At 40.9% G+C, this 19,885-nt stretch overlaps 1 protein-coding gene across 1 annotated transcript in view; it reads right to left on the bottom strand.

Annotated features, from left to right (window-relative positions):
- Positions 1 to 1,893: 1,893 nt before the first annotated feature.
- The window catches only part of ATG7 (autophagy related 7), a 75,437-nt gene continuing 57,445 nt past the window's right edge, over positions 1,894 to 19,885 (bottom strand). The window contains exon 19 of the mRNA XM_068201509.1: positions 1,894 to 2,155. Within this exon, the coding sequence (XP_068057610.1) occupies positions 2,123 to 2,155 (33 nt within the window). The 3' untranslated portion in view covers positions 1,894 to 2,122. The remainder of the gene's footprint in view (positions 2,156 to 19,885) is intronic.

The raw sequence follows: 19,885 nt of genomic DNA on the forward strand, positions 1-19,885 counted from the left end.
AAGCTTCCCTGCTTCCTTTCCAGTGAGCAAGCAATCCCAGCAGCTCTGCTGCAACAAGAACAATTCTGGTCCACGAGGAGAATGAAAACAACATTTTAGTCAGACAAGGGAAGATATTCCAAGCCAGAGTGAAGAGTTTCTGCACATCAGGGGAGCACAAGGCAGGAAAGAGCCCAGCCTGGGAGAGCTGGTGGCACTGCAGTGACAGAGGGAAGGACACATGGCACTGACCCTGAACCCTTCCTGCTCCCCTGCACAGACACTTCCCAAGCAGAGTTTCAGGTACTCAAAACAATTATTAATGTTTACCAGGCTCAGAAAGATGTGCAGCTTTCAAGTCTTAGATAACCCCAAACTGCAGAGCCATTTACACTCCACGGTCAGCAGCTCCCAAAGATAAAAAAAGCAGATTATTCCCTTTAAACTCTCCTGGCACCAACTCGTGGCTCCAGCTGGACTATGGCATGGCTGAAAACATGCCTGCAAAGTCACGATGTATTTTAACTGCTTTAAAAATGCAGATTTCAGGGGTTCAATCTCAGTCTTCAGGGCCTGACCACCAAGAGGTGATTTGCTCTGATTACCAGCTCTGATTTCCAAAATATATTGCATTCATATATATTTTTATATTACACTTAAGTTACCTAAACTAGACATTGCCCTAGGTAAGAAATCATGTAAATATAATTATTATGATAATAAATAAATAAAATAATGGCCATTTTATACAATAATGGCTATTTTACACAATAATGGCTATTTTAGACACTTGGTGCAAACCTCAGCAGGTTTCAATCAATCTTCTTTTTTGATCAGAAGATGGGAGTTGCATATTCCTGACCTGGCTGAACTTGTTCTGATGAGAGAGAAGCTGGGAAATTCTCTACCAAAAAAATCTTCAGAGTTTATGTTAAGGAAGGAAGTAAAATAATTGGATTGACCAACTAATTTTCATAATATATCTGGGAAATAGAGGCTGCTTGGCAGATGAAGTGATTTGCATTCTTTCTAAGTGAGTTAACTCATAAACCCCACAATATACAGCCATGGAAGGGATTTCAAATTTCCTTCTAAAACCTATTCCAAGTTAAGACCAATAGAGTCACTTTCCATTTTGCAGCAAAATGTACTTTGAGATTTTAAAGCTCCATTTTTCTCAAGCAACTTTTTTAAACTCAAGGATTCCCAAATTTCTGTTTTTGCTTATGAAACCACTTGAAAAAATTCAACAAACCAAAAAGGAAAGGAGAATTGCTCTTTTTGAACACCTGCAAGGTTCTGCATGACCACAGCCAAGAACAGCAAAGTCAGAGAACAAATTTCTCATTTCACTGAAGCATTTCCCCACAGGTTTCTGACTGAATCCATGACCCACCACCTCCTACAGCAATTTTCTGTCATATACCAGAGCCTTCTCTGAGCTTCAGGGGAGCCTAATCATGATATAAATGTATTTTGGTCTTTCCTGGGCAAAAAATCAGTCAAACCACTTGGCTTCCATAGCATGAAAAAATGGGATCTTCACAGGGAATAGCAACTCCACAGACACATCCAGAACAACTGCACCTGAAATTCATGTTTGCAAATAATTCCTGTGGTGGAGGCAGCAGGTTCAGGTCCTTACCCACTCCTCCCCACCTTTAAACATTAAATTTAACTCCCAAGAGCAGAAAATGCTCAGTCTTCACAAATTCCAACTAAACTGGCCCAAATCTGAGAGAGATGAAAAAAGCCATTCAGAAATGCTGCTTGGACAAGGCCACTGAGAAGCAAAATAAAACCTGGCCCAAACAAACCACCCAAAGTTACTTAAGCAGCATTTTTTATATGTAAGCCATATTTAGAACCTTAAAAAAAGCAAAAAGAAAAAAAAAACACAAAAAAAAGACCAGGTTTAAACATAAGCACATTGCTGCAGTTATTTACACAATAAAAATGAAAACATGGTGAGTTCTGTCCATAAGAGACCGCTTTTTCAGGGAAGTTATTCATGGCAAAACGTGGGTTCTGTTTGTTTGTCTTTCCAACAGTCAGGAGGGGTAAGCAATCATTAACTCCTCAAAGCAGAGATAAAAGGCAGGGCTGCACTCCAGAGCATCCTCCTCCTCCTCAGCACCTGATTTCAAATTGTTTCATCATCACTCATGTCCCAGATCTGCAACAAAAAAAAGGAATTTTAGCTTGTGCAGTTGAAATATGCTCTTAAAACACTCTTAAAAGTTCACATTGCTGTTTAAAAGCAATAATAAATAGCATTTTATGAACTGCTGACTAGCACCAATGGAGCGTTACACAAAATTCAGTATTTTCTCCTCTGCTAATAACCACACACCAACAATTATTTGTCATCTTGGGGGTATTTTTAACATCTACTTTTCAACATTTGTCACTCTGGCTATTTGGTATTTATTATCATTTACAGTAAGGGGGTTTTTTTGTAATCTTTGGGGGTATTTTTAACATCTACTTTTCAACATTTGCCACTTTGGCTATTTGGTATTTATTATCATTTACAGATAGTAAATCAATTTGGCTATTTGGTATTTATTATAATTTACAGATAGTAAATCAATTTGGCTATTTGCTATTTATTTACAGAAAATAAATTAATTTGGTTATTTGGTATTTATTATCATTTACAGATAAATCAATTTGGCTATTTAGTATTTATTATCATTTACAGATAATAAATCAATTTGGCTATTTGCTATTTGTTATCATTTACAGTAAGGCTTAGATCAAACCCCAGCCATTTTGGGTTGGTTTGCTGACTTATTGGCACACACTTCACGTGAGTAATCACTTCTAATAAACAGCTTATTTTACTAAACACCGCAGAAAAATTTCTAGACATTCACAAAGAATTAATTGGTCATTTTACACTTAGATCTCATAAACAGCATCCTAAAGGACAAGAAGTTATGTGGAGATTTGTACCTTTCTACTGCTTAAAAAAGAATTAAACGACACCTTTTTTTTCTGCTGCATAACAGAATTGTGCTGTTACTTTCTGACTTGCCCTTGGCCAGTAAATGGTTATAGAGTGGGGAAAAAAAGAGTATTTTCACAGAATATCCAGGTGTCCTTGTGAACACACTGAGGTGGAAATTCACACCAGGGATGTGCAGAGCTATCTGGGGGAGAACATATTCTCATTATATCCTCCAAGCTTTTTCTTCCTGAGAAACAGGGATGCTCCTAAAACACTTTTTCTGATATTTTAGAGGTTTAGCTCATGGCAAAGAGCCTCTTTGCACCTGGCAGGGTTTAAGCTCAGGACTAACACAGGTCCTGAGCCTCGAGCTGGATTCAATACCAACAACACCAAGTTTATGGTACATAAAACTGCATCTGCGACTGGGAGCATTTCAAACTTGCCCAAATTATCTGCAACTCTTGTGGAGTGCTGCAGATGACACATGACAAGTGGTTTGGAGGAGAAGCACAAAAATGCCAATTTCCAGAGCACACAGCCCCCAGAAATCCCTCGCTGGCCACGACCTGACCAAAGGAGCAGCAGCATTTCTGTGTCCCAGGGGAAATAAAACTCAGTTCCTCTGGTCCAAAACACAGCTTGTGTGTTGGCATCAAGTGGCCAGCTGAGTTATTCTCTCATTTTACATCCTGGCCACTGAAATATATCAAACCCCCCTGGCAGCAGAGCATGAAGAGTTATTTAGGCTGTAAATTCTTCAGGGCACAAAGCAGTATTTTACATGCACACAGTGCCTGGGACAATGGGGCCCTGTTCTCACTGCAGTGGGTAGACAAATAAAAAATACAAATAACCCCTTTTCTAGACAGGCAACAATGCCTATTGACCTATAGCTTTAATAAACCCTCAGAGGAAAAAAAATGGACTACTTCTGGAATTTAAAAATGTTCTGAAAAAGGCTCTTCCAAGCCAACCTAGGGAAAGACATAAAATCAAACATTTCTCTGCAGTGCTACGAGCAGTGTAAAAGAAAAACTCTGAATGGCAAGGTTTTCTCTGTTCCTAGAAGAGGCACAAAATGGTGGTGTAAATCCTTATGGAAAATCCTGAGGAACAGTTTGTTTACAAAAGGAAAAAAAGAGTTTTCATCCTGCCCTAGATGAGCAGCTCGGAGCGTGCCAAGGCAAACACAAATGTCCAGCTCGCCAGTCAGGGTCAAGGATGTGGAAAATAAATACAAAAAACAAAATCTTTAAATAGAGTTTAGGGTATGATTCAAGCCAGAGAAAAGCAGAAATCCCAAGTTCAGACAGTCCCCCTAGCCCAGAGCCCGAAAACAAAGCCCACAGACTGCAGCCCTGGCAGGGAAACTCTCCTATCTAAAGCTCAGCTCTCTTCCAGGAGGCTTTGAACAAAAAGGAGGCTTTCAACAAAAAATAGTCACAAAACCGCTGGCAATGAGGTTCCCAGGTATTTAACCAACACTCAAACATCCTGGACTGAAGAAGATGATTTTTAAATGTTTGAAAGTATCTTCCCTCCCGCAGAACAGAGTTTTACCAGCCAGTTTACACTTCATGCAATCTCAGAGCAGACAGAACCATTAAACCATAGAATGGCTTGGGCTGAAAGGGACTTAAAGCTCGTTTTATTCCATGGGCAGGGACACCTTCCAGTATCCCAAACTGATCCAACCCAAATCCAACTCGGCCTTGGACACTTCCAAAATTCCAGCACAGCATTCTGTGTCCAATTTACAAAGGTTTAGAAAGAACAAGGTAGTGGTACCTTAACAAAGTACATGCAGAGGGAAGAGGAAAACACAAAACAAAAGAGAAAAATTCAATACAGAAGTTAACAATTGCAAATTAACTTCAAGAAAACAAGCTCCATGGGATTGTGCAAAGGAAGTTGTGTCAAATACTGCCAGCTAAATTATCACAGGCTCCTGACTAGGAGCAATAGATGTTTTCAAAAAATGATGTGGAAACTTTAATAGATGATGACTGTGCAAACTCTGGGGGTGACTTCAAAAGAGTGAACCTTTTAAGAGAGGAAATAAAATACAGAAAGCCAAGAAAGACAGTGTGTGAAATGACTGTCAAGAGAGTCTGGTTTCCAAACCAAGCTGTGAATTTGGATTTTTTCACGTCTCTTCTGTCGTGCAGCACACCTGGGTGAGGCAAACCCAAACACAGCTACAGGCAAAGACAGAAGTCAGGGAATGAGGAGATAATGAAGCAGCTGTCAGCCCCACCCCAGCCTGCACAAACCTGGGCAGATTATCCGAGTGCACCTGCTCCTTCCAATACCTGCTTTTCCATTCAAACTTCTTGGGAGAGCTTCTTAAATTTCACATGCAAATTATGGCTATTCAGGAGAAGGGAGGGATTCCCACATTTGTTTTCTTGCAAGTCCACCTAATATTTTCATCAGTAATTGGAAGAACGAGGGGGGGAAAGCCCCCAATTCCCACTGATTGATTTCCACAGCTCCAGACTGCACTTGCAATAAATGCAGTGGAGCTGGGAGTCTTGCATTTCCTCCCTAGCACAGGAACACCTGGTACCTGCAAACTGCACTTCCACAACAACAGCTCCAAAACTGGTGTCACCTGGCCAGGCTTTGCATCTTTCAATTAACAGCTGTGATTCAAACAGATAACGACTGTTTATCTTCTAAATAAACTTGCAAGAATAGCAATGTACCCTGAAGGGATTCTGAGAAGTTTCTTGCCTCCAAACTGCCAAACAACCAACCCAGCCTCACATGTGCTGTTTTCTACACACAAGTGAGGTTAATTTACAGACACATGGACCAAAACACGCTGCTCAGGAAGACCTGGAGGAGATTTTTATGCAAACCACAGGGTTTGCTGTGTTATGAATGCTTTACATACGGAGAGGAGTAAAGAGACAAATTCTAAAGGCTGAAAATGAAACGTGCCATCAATCAAACAGCACAGCTGAGGATCACATGAGAACAGGGCTTCACAGAGTAATCATCAATTCTCAGTCTATGATTTAGAAACAATCAGGATTTTTAATGAAAAGAGAACACATCCAAGCAACTTTTTGCTATTTCACAGCAATAAAATGTGAGTTTTTGGACAGATACGAGGTAAATCATGTTCTAGCTCTGTGCTTTGCCACAGAGAGGATACACCAGATTCTGGGCAGCCAGAATCACTGTGCAGGTGGGTATCTGCCTCAGCATCCCCAGCTGTGTGTGGATACGTGGCTGAATGTGCTGAGGTGACCTGGCCAGAGCAGGCTGCACCACCCCTGGGGACCTGCTCCATCCTGGCTGCATCTCAGGAACAGCACCAAAGCCCAAACTGCCCCTTGAAATTCATGAAACGCCTGCAAGCTCCAACGTGCACACAGACTGAGGGGGCAATGACAAAGTTCAGCACCCTCCTTTCACCTCTCTCCTGGGCACAGTCAGCACCTCCCTCATCTCCCTCAAGCCCAGCACACTCTGAGCTTTCCATACTCAACAATTCCCTCCCCATCCCCCTTTCCCACAGGAAAAAAGCCCCAGGTGAACACCCAAGGATGCACTAAGGGAAGATTTTGCTTTGCTCAGAGCCTGCTCAGGGCACTCCTTGGTGTCCAAGGTCCAAGAATATAAATAATATAAACATAATATAAACACTATGATTTATATTCGATTATAACTATAACTATAACTATAAATAAATAGAATAAAAATTAAAATGTTATTAATAAATTACATAAATAAATAATATACATAATTAAAATATATTTAATAATAAATAATAGGAAGAATGCGGGGGGGAAAGCCCCCAATTCCCACTGATTGATTTCCACAGCTCCAGACTGCACTTGCAATAAATCCAATGGAGTTGGGAGTCTTGCATTTCCTCCCTAGCACAGGAACACTTGGTACCTGCAAACTGCACTTCCACAACAACAGCTCCAAAACTGGTGTCACCTGGCCAGGCTTTATTATTTTCCCATGTTATGTCTCCTCCTCTGGTTGCCTGCAGCTGGAGAATACACTCCACCAAGGATCCACCTGTGCTCCCAGTGCAAGACCTCATCCTACAGTCACTCCCCAAAGGTTTTTTTAAAAAATACCTTCTAACTTCCTCTCATCCAACTATACCCAGAAGCAGGCCATAATCTGAATAATTAACTATCAGATATTTCATCCTTCAGCTGACACACCAATTCCAAACTTAAAGAAATTAACCTAAATAAAAAAAAATCAAATCCAAGGATTATAAAAACTGCATTTCTTTCTTCAAGCTGCTTTATTTAAGCAGCAGGTGCAGAAAGGGTGGATAATTTCTCCAGATCCCTGCCCACAGTGGCCCTATCCCTGCCAGCTGACCTGGCTGACAAATCCCTGGCATCCCTCGTACCTCCACAAATTCTCGTTTTCTGTGTCTGCCCCCACAGCCTTCCCTTCACTATCCTGCCATAAAATCAAGTCCATCAGCCTTGTACATTTTTTTTCAATGCTGCTTGTTTTGCCTTTCCAGCCTTTCCAAAATTCTGTATTTTCAGCTTGCAAGGTCAGGGTGATGGGACATTCTCATTTTAATCTCAACCAACAGCAACTCTTCTGCAAGCTCCTTTGTATTAAATTTTTTGAAATCCATGTAGAGTACTTAAAAGCACAGAATGGTTTGGGTTGGAAAGCCTAAAAATCTTGTAGAACTGGTATCTGAAGGGCTTTGAAAGCTATTTTTAAGAACAAAACTGAAAAAGGCAAGTAAACAGCAGAGAAAATATTTACTTACAAATAAACCTTTAGCTAGAAAGTCTTTTTAATATCTCCAGTTCCAAGCAGACATACAAGCAGTAGCACCAAGCACTAATTAGGCCCTCCTGGGTTTAGAGCAGTTTTCCCAGGTATTCATAGAAAATGACATGAAAACATTCACAAAAAGGATTTTTTCTGGTCATGACTAACAATTAACGAAACAATACAAAAAAAAGAAACAAACAAAAAATGCACACGAGGCTTTTTCTGGTATAAAAATGCCCCAGACAGATTTCCTTCCATTGTTCCTTGTTTTACGAGGGAAGAAAAGTCCCAAAGCACAGCAGCAGCAAACATAAACCCAATTTCTCTCCTGTCTTTCAGCTGAAAAGGGCATTTTTCAGCACTGGAGCTGTTGCAAAGTCTCTAAGAGGAGACTTTCTATTACCAAGCCTTTTCTTCAGGCTCTTAAAAACTGCAAACAAGTGGGAAAATAAATAAACACACCCCCAAGCACGTCTGATGATGCCATTATTCTGTTTTGTGTGGGATTTTGAATTTCATCTTACTACCACCAACAGGCAGCTGTCCAAGGAGAATGTGTGTTTGAAGGAAGCCACAATTAATGGAAATTCTGTCATTGAATGATTAAATCTGATAGAAAGCCTTTGACTGAAATGAAAATAAAACATTGTAGTATTTAATAGTGTCTATTTGAATTCTTCTATCACCTTCCCCCTTTGATGTGCCCAGGTTTTACATTAAAAATAAAACTGTAAGTTTATATTCATTATATGTATAAACCCTGAAAAAAATGGATAGTACAGATATAAAGGCAAATTTACTTTCAAGGCTTGTACAGGAAACATGGATTGGATACATAAATGGATCTAAGAATAACGAAACCATTGCTACACCTGAGTCTGTGCCACTCCAATTGCCTTTATTTGTTTGTTTTTATTTATTTGTATTCCCAGGCTTTATTTGTTTTGCTGTAAATCCAGAATTTGCCATGTCCCACTGCATCTTTTTAACTCCCAGGTGATGCAGACCTGCTGTCAGAGGCCTCTAAATGAGCTTTCAGGTCATAAGAATCAAACATTTGCTAATTACTGATTAAAAACGAGCAGCAGATTAACTCCACAACTGAACTGCAGGAATAAACAATCCAGAAGTAATGAAGATGGGACTTAAGAGACCCTCAGTGCTCTAAGGGGCACAGAATCCCTGAGCTCCAGGACAGCTCTGGAAATCATTTTTGTCACCCTTCATCCCAAGCAGGGCCCAGAGCCCTCAGGGTGTTCAGCTCCTGACACAGAACCACCCCAAATTCCAGAATGGTTTGTCCAGTCTTGAGTTTCAAACAATTCAGAGATTTCACAGCCTCTCCAAGAGCCCTGCTCCAGTGTTTTTACATCCAAATATGAGATTAAATCATCTCTTGAAACAAGGATCATCTTGGTCATATTAGCCCACAGCTAGTAGAAATCCATAAATATGTCTTCTATCATTATCATCATTATCATCCTCACCATCATCATCCTCACAATGCTTCTTCACAGCCCCTGACAGAGCAACACCCTCCTGGCAAGACCAGGACACTCATCCAGTCTTCCCAACAGCTTAAAGATGCTGAATTCCAGAGTTCTGTTCACCTAACACCAGATAATTCTCATTTGTTCCAAGGAAATCCCGGCTGGCTGGCCAGGCAGGGCTCATTCTCTGCACCCTCCATGGAATCAGAGATGCTGGGTGGGAGAAGGAACTTGGACTGGCATTTGCAAATCAGATCATGAAGGGACACTGCCCCTGAGAACTGGGAAAATCTTCCTCTTCTTTTCAAAAAACCCCCAAATTCTACAAGGGGAAAAAAAATCACAGAAATCCCCGAGGCTTTAGTGACTGATTGAAGAGCACAGATCATTTTCAGATGAGACAGAGATTCCCACAACAATAAAATATTATTGGAAAGTCACCTAACCCAGATATGAGTCAAGATTCAGCATTTTCCTGTTTGATCAACGACACTCCATCCTCACCAAGTGTAGCTGGCAAACACAAGCAAAATGTACATTATTCTAAATAATTCCAAACCCAACAACGGGGATCCTCTTCAGCTCAATTCCCATTATCAGAAAATAACATTTGGCAGAAAAAAATGAACACACGTCCCACGTGCAGTTATGTCATCTTAGATGTGAATTTTGTGCACAGCTTTAGTACAACCAGATTTCCTCAAGCACTGTCTGTAACACATAAGTAACAGAAAACTTGAAATGCAATCAAAATATGAATTCATGAAAACTTTGATTTACCCAGTGACCTCACTAATCTCATCATTGCTTCCATGGAGATACATGTGGTGTATACACAACATTTCTATCTTGTGGAGGAGGCAGCAAGAAGGTAGGGAAAACTTCCTCCTCTCTCCTCTCTTACAGGAGGAACACTCTTCACAGAGTTAGAAATGAAAATAATTTCTGAAAATATGACTTGAGGGAGTAAAAGAACACAGTTTGCAGTGTTAAATGCTCAGAGGATGCTGGATTTTCAGATTTATTTCATATTATATACTTCAGAAACTTAGGGAAGATAAATCCATTTGTTTTAAAATCTTTCACGCCAGTTTTCCTCCTGATTAATCCTGTCACTTTTATCAAAATAAATATCACCCAGAAAATTGCAAGTGCTGGTATAAAAACACAAAGAGGAAAAAAATCAGTAATTAAAGGTGAGGTAATGATGTTCCAGAAATAGAACAGGCAGATCAGGTTTCTGGTTTGGTTTTGTTTCAAAGGGACAGAAAAACCTGAAAAAGCAGAAGGTGCCTCAGCAGTGGAGAGACCTCTGCAAGCACCTTGCCATGCTCTGGAAACATTTGCTAGGCCCATGCAAAAAATCAACAATAAATTAACAATTAACAATAAATTAACAATAAATTCACAATAAATTCACAATAAACAACAGAGGCAGTCTCAACTTCACTCAGAAACTTATGTGCTGATTTAAAACCATATGTCCAACCCAGATTCTGCTGGAAATTTGGGTCCAAGTGTCAGATTGACTCCTGTAACCCTTCAATCAAAACAGAAACGGAACAAACAAGAATTTTCATGAGACCACGCAGAGATTTTGGGCCTGGAGGCTCTTGCAGGGATCTGGATTCTGCAAGCCCTTTCAGAATTGCTTTTGATTTTCTGACCACAGAATTCCAACATCTGCTGGACTAACAGATTGTCTGCAAGCAGCTGTGTCCCAGCTATCACATCTTGTTAAACTCCCGATTTTTCTCTGGACCTGCTGTAACAAAGTGGGTGCCCACTTGCTCTGCTGTTGGTTTTTCATTGCCAGGACCAAAGCAATGTTCTCCCAAGCTCCTGGTGGAGGGCGAACCCGATCCCAAAGCTGCTGGAAGAGTCCATGACCACCCCAACCAACTGAGTCTCTGAGGGTTCAGCAATCCCAAAGCAAACCCCCCCTGCTGCACTTCCTCAGCTGGGCTCAGAGGAACAAGCACAGCCCCTGCAGCCTGATCCAGCTCCCAACCAACCCTGTTAGTCCAGGCTTATTCTGCCCAGTCAGGCTTAGCAAAGCCCAGCTGCAGCCCTCCATGGTCCCCGGCCCGGGAACGCCCCGCGGAGCTCCGGGGATGTCCCAGATGTGCTCCAGCAGAAGCTCCCAGCTGCTTACAAGGCAAACAGCTTGTTTTGGCTCAGAATTCCCTTCTCCCCCCATCTGGGGTGGCTTTGATCTTCTGGCCTGTTCCGTGATTGCAGTTCCAGGAGTTTATGGGATCACAGAGAACGCGTGAGTCCAGCTGAGAGCGACAGAGTGAGAAGCCACTTTAAAATGTGACTGCAGGCAGCAAATTGAGAGAGGTTTCAGAATGGGAATACAGAACTGGGATGTTCAATGGACTGGCCATAAAATCATCCTAAAACAAACAACTCATCTCCTGTACTATGAAAACAAACTTTACTTCTTCATGGCACTAAGCCTACATTATCCTAAATATCTCATTTTTGTCACTTCACCTCTTCTTCCCCTGCAAAGAAAGACCTGGAATACACTTATGAGGTTGTTTTGAATAATTTTGAACAATTAAGAGTTTGAATTCAAACAGAAAATGGTCAAACACGGCAGAGCCCTCAGGGCTTTCCCTCTCACGCTGGGATTCCCTCCCTCTCATGCCAGGTGATTCCAGGCTCCATCAGCATTCAGCAGGGACATATCCCAGGGCACCCAGCCCAGAACTGCCATTCCAGCAACATTTGGTGCCAGGAGGAGCAGCAGCTCTTGGAGAACAGAATATGCCATGAGTGACAACTTCACAGGTGCCAAAAAAAAAAAGAAAAAAAATTACATATATATATATAAATTTATATATATATATAAAAATGTATATTATATAAAACCATATCTAATATAAAATATTATATACAATATATTTTACATTATTATAAATATATATATATATATATATATATATATATATGTATGTATGTATATAATTTACAATGTATATTTTTTTCCCCCACCCCCCAAAAACAGGTTTATACTCTTTTATAAACATTTAAAATCATATTACACTTCTGGAACCACAAAATCCCAGAATGGTTTGGGTTGAGAGGGACCTCAAAGCCCGTCCTGTGCCACCCCTGCCATGGGTAGGGCCACTTTCCCTGTCCCAGGCTGCTCCAAACCCCAGTGTCCAACCTGGCCTAGGACACTGCCAGGGATGCTGGAAGCTGCATCCCAAGTTCAGCTCCAGAACCACCTCATCCTCATCCTGGTTCCACACCAAATCTTCACATCCCCTTTTCTGGCTCAATGGAACGTTCTTACACAACGCCAGTGCTGCATTCAGCTGTTGTGCAATGCAGAGACTTCAAAAAAACCCAAACCCCAACCCAAACAACCCCATAAAGGACAAGCAACACAAAGTACAGCTTTCCCAGGAGCAGGATTCCACCCAAACATCCTCACTGGCAGCTCAGAAAAGTGAATTTTGTATTTTCAGGCCCCTCTTCCGCATTAACCTTTCAAGTGCTACTGCTTTAGCACAAAATTTATTTAAGAGCTGCTATGTACCTCTGATATCTCTCTTCTGGTGTGATAAATAAAAGCATCATTATTCTACTGAAGTTCTTTATCCTCAGAACTATATAAAATTTTAAACTGCAACTAAAACCTGAGGTTTTGATTTCCTCCACAGCAGGGATGGCTGCTTTTCCCCATTTCATTTTTCATTATGGGAAGCAGAAGATATTTTCTAATGAGCTAAATCTGAATTAGAGACATTCTTCTCTGCCCCTCTGCACAACATTTAATACAGTTTAGCTGCATTGTGAAGATTAAGCAAAGTTTGCCTTCATCTTTAAAGTCATGAGCTGTTTCTTCCACAGACAGAAGTCTGTAGTGACCAACACCTAGCACAGGCAACCCTGATAAATTATTCCAGACACACACAGTTGTAATGGAGAGAATAAACTGGTTTACAGGGGTGATTTTTACAAATCACAGCTCCATCAGTGCACTCTTTAAATAAAGCAAGCTTTAAGAATCTTCCTGCTCACAGGTAATTCACCTAAAGGAACAACCTCCTTTCAAAAAGCAATTTCTTCCTTCTCTGAGACAAACTGTCAATGTGATAACTGAGGTTATTAAACAAGTTAAGCTGTACTGCCATTATGATGTTACTGAAATGAATCAGTCACATTTGTCATGAACAATTTAATCCTCCAGTGGGTTTAGCATCTTAACTGAATCTTTTTTGTTTTAAAGCTTATTTCCTGGTGGCACAGTGGAAAGAGTTGCTGTAGGAAAGAGGGGTGGCATTTGCTTTTCATGTGCTGCTCAGCATGCACTGCAGTGAAGCTCCAGCTGAAAAACCTAAACAGCAAATTTAAACATTTAACCAAATGCTAATTATTTCAATAGATAAATAATCTATAATTAGTACAAAATCATGCTTTATAATTCTTGTTTTGAAAGTCAAGGAGGTGGTTTTTAGTTTAAAAGGTTCCTGAAGGACTAAATGAAGCTGTCCTAGTGTGATGTACTCATTTCCCACTGACCTGACACTTAAACATTGTTCAGAGTGAGGCTGGAGATGTAAGGAAGGAACCGCTCGTGGAAACTTCTGTATCCCTTTGTGCAGCCCCACTAAAATCCCAACAACAACAGCTGAAGTTCCATAACATTAACCAGCAACACTGAAACCCACCCAGCCTTTAACCATCCCAGCTCAGGTTTGCATCTGCACGCTCTATTTTCTGGGATGAAGAGCAGGCAGGACTTGAGACTGGCTTCAGCAAACTCCTGCAACTGCCAGAGACGGTGAGGGATGTGAGAGCACCAAGCCCTGATGGAAATCCCTGGGTGTGTCCAGCTTTGAGCCTTCCTCAGAGCTGAAGGACTCTCCAAAGCACACCCTCAGTGCCAGGGCAGCCAGGTGATCACCCCATCCAGCATGAAAAACCTCATTTATTTCTGTCTGAGCTTCAATGCGTGATTTCCCTGCTCCTTCTCTTATTAACTGTGCAAAAGCTGCCCCTGCCTCAGCCTGCAGCCTGGGGATGTCACGGCAGAGCTCCAGACTCACACTCAGGAGTCTCCAGTAAATAAAAACCTGGGCAGAGCTTCTCAGGGTCTTTCTGTGAGTCATGATGACAGAAAGCTCTTGTGGCCAGGAGTAAACAGCACTGCATTTTCTGGCTTTGTTCTCACAGAAAGCAAGGCCTGCTTTTGGGCTGTACAGAGCGCTGCTTCCAGGGAAACCAAAAATCCAGAGGCTGGCAGTGAAGACTAAGGTGTTGCTTGAAAAACTAAAGTTCTTGAGCAAGCCCCAAAACGAAGAGACCATGAACAGCTAAAACATCTGTGCACAAACTGAAAAACTCCTCACCCATTTGGGAGCAAGCTGCAACTTGCACGGGGCCCTGCAAACTCCTTAATTGTTGGGAGCAGACAAAGTCTGTTTAATCATGTCTGCTCAGGGGGAAGGATATTACAACACATCTGCACTGCCTCTTTCCACACAGGTCAAGCAGCTCGCCAAAGTTGTTTTTCCACGCCTTTTTTCCATCTAAGAAGCCCCCCTCAGCCAGGCTGGCCACACAGCTGGGGACACAGGAGGCAGCTGTGAGCAGGAGCTCCCAGCTGAGCAGGGAGAGGAACAATCCCCAGCACTGCCAGCGATGCCTGGAGGGATTCTGAATTTAGGAATGGCTTGGAGACATCTCCAAACTGAGCTGCAGTTTGGAGTTTGTGCAATGCGTAACTTTTTTGACAGCATGTCAATTAGAATTTGGGACAGACAGACGCACAACCCCAACACACTGTAGTGGCTTGTCACAGTGCTCACTGAGGACAGCAGTGGGAACCACAGACCAGATGGGACAGCAATTCTAACAGCTGTCTTCACCTCTAAAAGGATGGAGCAGGTAGCAGGATTCTTTCTAAAATATTCCAGCAAGGTTTTTAACCCGTGTTCCAACCCAGCCAAAAGCTCTTCCTGCTCCACAAAGCTGGGTTCATGTCCCTCAACCAGCAAAATATTTAATAACAGCACATTACAGACATGATTTGTGTGCTAATTAGCACACTACACACATTATTTGTGTGCTAATACACTAGCACACAAATCTAACTTGTTTGGATCTGTCTCATTGGGAGCATGGTATGACCAAATGTGGAGTGATTCTGTTGGAGTTTTTATGTGGAAATATGGAAATATCCACCCTTCCCTTCAGCTTAATTTTGAATTCTGGAGAATTTTAAGCCTTGCATGTGATACAGACACAATTTATTTTACCAAATTCTTAATTAATATATAAAAATACATTTAATTAATAGTTTAAACTTCATCCCTTCTGAACAAAAAACTGTGTCTAGGCTTCATGTCTCATTAAAGAACTGAGGAGGATTTATTTTTCATGGGCAAAAAACCCTAAAAGATCAGGTTCAATAAAAGAAATTATTTATCTCCATCAATGTCTCCAAGTTCTAATCTGGGGAAGTGATAACATCAGTGCCAATAGTTTAGAGACAATTGCTGTTTGCTTTATTTAGAGCAGCCAGTCAAAAAGGGATTTATCTCCAGACTAGAACTTTTCCCACACCAAGGAGAAATGAAATTCATATGGAGCCCAAGCACAAAGCTGGGCAGGCACATCCCATTATTTCATTGGGGGAATCTGGTTTTTAAATTCTGGCACTGCTGCTAACAAGAAGAAAGAAGTCAAACCCCAACAAATCACTCAAAAGGCAGCACAAGTTATTATAATTATGAAAGTTCATGCAAAGAGAAAAAGTGCCACAAAAGCTTATGGGAAATTATGCAGCGAGTCAAGGGTTACCAACAGACAATGGGGAATGGGTAAGTGTTGCATTTCTTCATGTCTGTAACAGAACTCAAAGGACAGCAGACCAGCAGGATAATGGGATGCAACTGTGTTCCTTGACTTATTCACTACGGCACAATTACATTAATAAAGGGAATTTTTGTTACTCTGAGAAAATGGTGGCGTCACTTTGATTTACAATTCATAAAAAAAGGAAATTAGAAGCATCTCCAGAAAGGGCAGCACCTAAACTGATGAAATCATGCAGCAGTGAGACTGAAGGATAAACATGTTTAGGTTGTCTGATTATTGGTGACAACTCTCTGAAAAAATGAGTTAAAGGAGATTTATTGGAAGTGTTTCATAGAAACTGAGATGAAAGATTTATTGCCTGGGTTCTAAAATCACTGCAGAGTGGAAACATCCTGCAGGAGAAAGAAGGTGTCAGAACACTGTCAGCACTGGGGAGGAGAGTTCAAAAGGAGACTGAAATCAAATCAAATCAAATAATTTTTTAAGACAAGCTGAGAGTTTGGTCACAAGATGCACAAATCAAAACATGGAGAAGCCTATGGAGACTGAAATCAAGGACAAACAGGTGGAATGAAGAAATCCTTTGTGTGAAACACTGGAGAGAAAAACTGTGGGGACAGGGCCGTAAGGGGCTTGAGAAAAGAGAAAAGGCTGGAGATGAAAAAGCATCAGTGCCACACAAAGATCCTCCTGCACCACTCAAGGCCTCTCCAGGACTGGTGGCACATCTTCCTGAGGAATTAACTTCTCTGGAAGGGTCAAAACAATGAACTGCACCAGCACCTCTGAGAAATACTGTGATATATGGGAATATTAGGGCTCTTGAAGTTTAAGAACTACATTGAACAAAATAAGTGAGTTTTAAATATTGGGATATATGACAATATTATGATTTTTGAAGTTTAAGAACCAGATTGAACAAAATAAGTGAGTTTTAAATATTGGGATATATGGCAATACTATGATTTTTGAAATTTAAGAACCAGACTGAACAAAATAAGTGAATCTCAAATATTGTGATATATGGGAATATTATGATTTTTGAAGTTTAAGAACCAGATCAAACAAAAGAAGTGAGTTTGAAATATTGTGATATGTGGGAATATAATAATTTTTGAAGTTTAAGAACTGGATTTAACAAAATAAGTCAATCTGAAACATTGTGATATATAGGGAATATTATGATTCTTGAAGTTTAAGAACAGGATTAAATAAAAGAAGTGAATCTTAAACATTGTGATATTGGGAATTATTATGATTTTTGAAGTTTAAGAATCAGATTAAATAAAATAAGTGAATCTCAAATATTGTGATATATGGGAATATTACGATTTTTGCAGTTTAAGAACCAGATTAAACGAGATGGGTTAATTCTGACAGCTCTAACAAAGCAGATCACAACTGTTGTGTTCAAGGCATGGTGGCCATGAGCCCGTCCCCACCCCAGTGGAGCTCAGATGACCAAGCAGGGCAGCTTTTATCACTCATGACTGTGACAAAAACTGCTCCAGACTCCCATTCCCAAAGGGCTGCACAATGGGAATTCCAGCCTCCTGCTGAACCTCGTCCTCCCAAATTGCTTTGTCTGTTTTGGCCCTAGGCTGTGTATTAGAAATGATAAAAGTGCTTCTTTCAAACTCAAAGCAAGAAGCTCCAGTGCCAGTGTCAACATGACAGAGTGCTCGTGGCTACGAGGGGGAGAAGGAAAAGAGGGGCAGGAGAGAGCTCTCACTTCATGCTGGGCAAGTAGGAACAGAATTTTTCTCCCTGGCTGAAGCCCAGGCTTATCCCACCGTATTTTTAACCTTCTCCAAGTTGACTCGACTGCAGGAGTTGCTCTGGCAGCAGTTGCAAATCAAACTCGTTATAATTACTCTTACAACATAAAAATGAAGAAATGTCCCTGGAAACAGTTCTGTGCCTTTGATACGTGTTCAGTGCTCTTTTAATCGGGGTTTGCCTCGCTCACAGACACTGGAAAGAAACAACCACCCAAGAAATAAAGAGGATTTCTTGAAAGGAAGCCAAAATGCAATGGTTTATGCTGACCTACACGTATAAGGTAAGGAGGGGTTTTTCCCCCCTCAGTGAGTGAACAGAAGTTCAGTTTCAGGAGGAGAATACCTTTTTGACGGCCCATAAATTAGATTTTGGGACAGACAGACACACAATCCCAACACGCTGTAGTGGCTTGTTACAGTACTCAAGAATCACAGAATATTCTGAGTTGAAGGGACCCACAGGAATGTCCAAATTACACCCAAATAAGACTTTTCAAATATAATAATTAAAATCATGACCAAGATCACGGAATCATAAAATGGCCTGGGTTGGATGCACACAAGTGTTTCACCAAGAGCCAGAACAGAGAGTCTGAACAGTCACTTATTTAATCCTGAAGAATTATTCCCCTACCTAAGAAGAGATATTTATAGTTGCAGACATTTTAAGGCCCACAGAGAATGTGTTTGATGAATTTGCAAAATTCAAAGGGAGTCCATAACACTGCAAGGCCAATTTGAATATTTAACTGTTTTTACTCGCGCCGTTATTAATTTTTATGAGCAGAAAACACTAACAAACACAGTCAAAACATCCTGCAGACAAATGCAGGTAAGATTCAATTTAAAATAATACACTTTTTATTTACATGATGTGCATATCCCATGGAACATGGCAAAACTTTCCACAGAGCACAAAGCCCCAGACAAGACTGTGAATGCAAACCCAGCAAGTTACCTGGGTTATTCCCTTTAAGATTCAATCAAAAATGCACGATTCTTACCTTGGATTTTTGTTTATGTCCAGTAAGCTTCCACAGATTTTATAAATAAACTCTTGCTTGGAATTTTCAATTATTTTATTCCCCAGTGCTTCTCCTTTTATGGCCATCTGTTTCTTCCCATATTTTGCCCCAAGGCACATCAGCTGTCTCCACAGCTGAATGAAATTCCCATCTCTGGCTCAAAGGAAAACGTTTTATTTTTTGTTTATTTGTTGAACTAGAAAGAAACCACCCATCAAAAGGAGAAACCTTTACCTATGAGCTGGGTCTTGGGATGCTGCACACATCCTCCCCACAAATATCTGTATATTCTGACTTTGAAATGCAAGAAAATAAGCAGGTTATTCATTGTGGGAGACCTAAATATTGTTACTTATGTTAAAACTGTTCCTGAATGTTTTATAATAGAGTTAATTAGTGAAAATTTTCTCTTCAATCCATGATTCTCAAATGGATCATTTCTTCCAAGTATTAACTGAGTAGTGTACAGCAACATGCAGAAGGAAAAATAATGATCTCAATCAGTGCAACTTATTAAAAACACCTAGCGTCTGGCTTGGCACAATGTAAGAAAATTATGTTTAAATTAGAAAATTATAAATGGGCATAGCTGCCATCATTGAGTCAGAAGAGAAAGTGAGACACAGGAGAGGAGATGTGGAGAATTTGGAAGGAGGAAGTTAACAAAGAGCTTTTTATCTAAAATTTTCCAGAGAATGTTTTACAGCCAAGAGTCTCAAGATGAATGAAAAGCTGCTTGGAATAGAAGAAGCATCCAGCCATGAACAGCAAAACAGTTTCCATCAAACCATCCACCAATCCCCACCAGATCAGCCCAAATCCACCAATCCCCACCAAAATCTGAGCTCACACTCCTCATTTTGGCCTGACCACTCAATCCCCTCCAGTCCCTGCTGGATTTGAACCCCCAAACCCTCCCAGGGACTGGCACTGGGAAATGGAGTGCGAAGGTGACCTGGGAGGAATAAAACCCAAACAGAATCCAACAGCAGTCCTAAAAGGCAAAAAGGGAATGGGGATGGCTGAGGATGG

The sequence above is a fragment of the Anomalospiza imberbis genome, chromosome 11 (genome assembly GCF_031753505.1).
Source record: "Anomalospiza imberbis isolate Cuckoo-Finch-1a 21T00152 chromosome 11, ASM3175350v1, whole genome shotgun sequence".
Classification (NCBI taxonomy): domain Eukaryota; kingdom Metazoa; phylum Chordata; class Aves; order Passeriformes; family Viduidae; genus Anomalospiza; species Anomalospiza imberbis.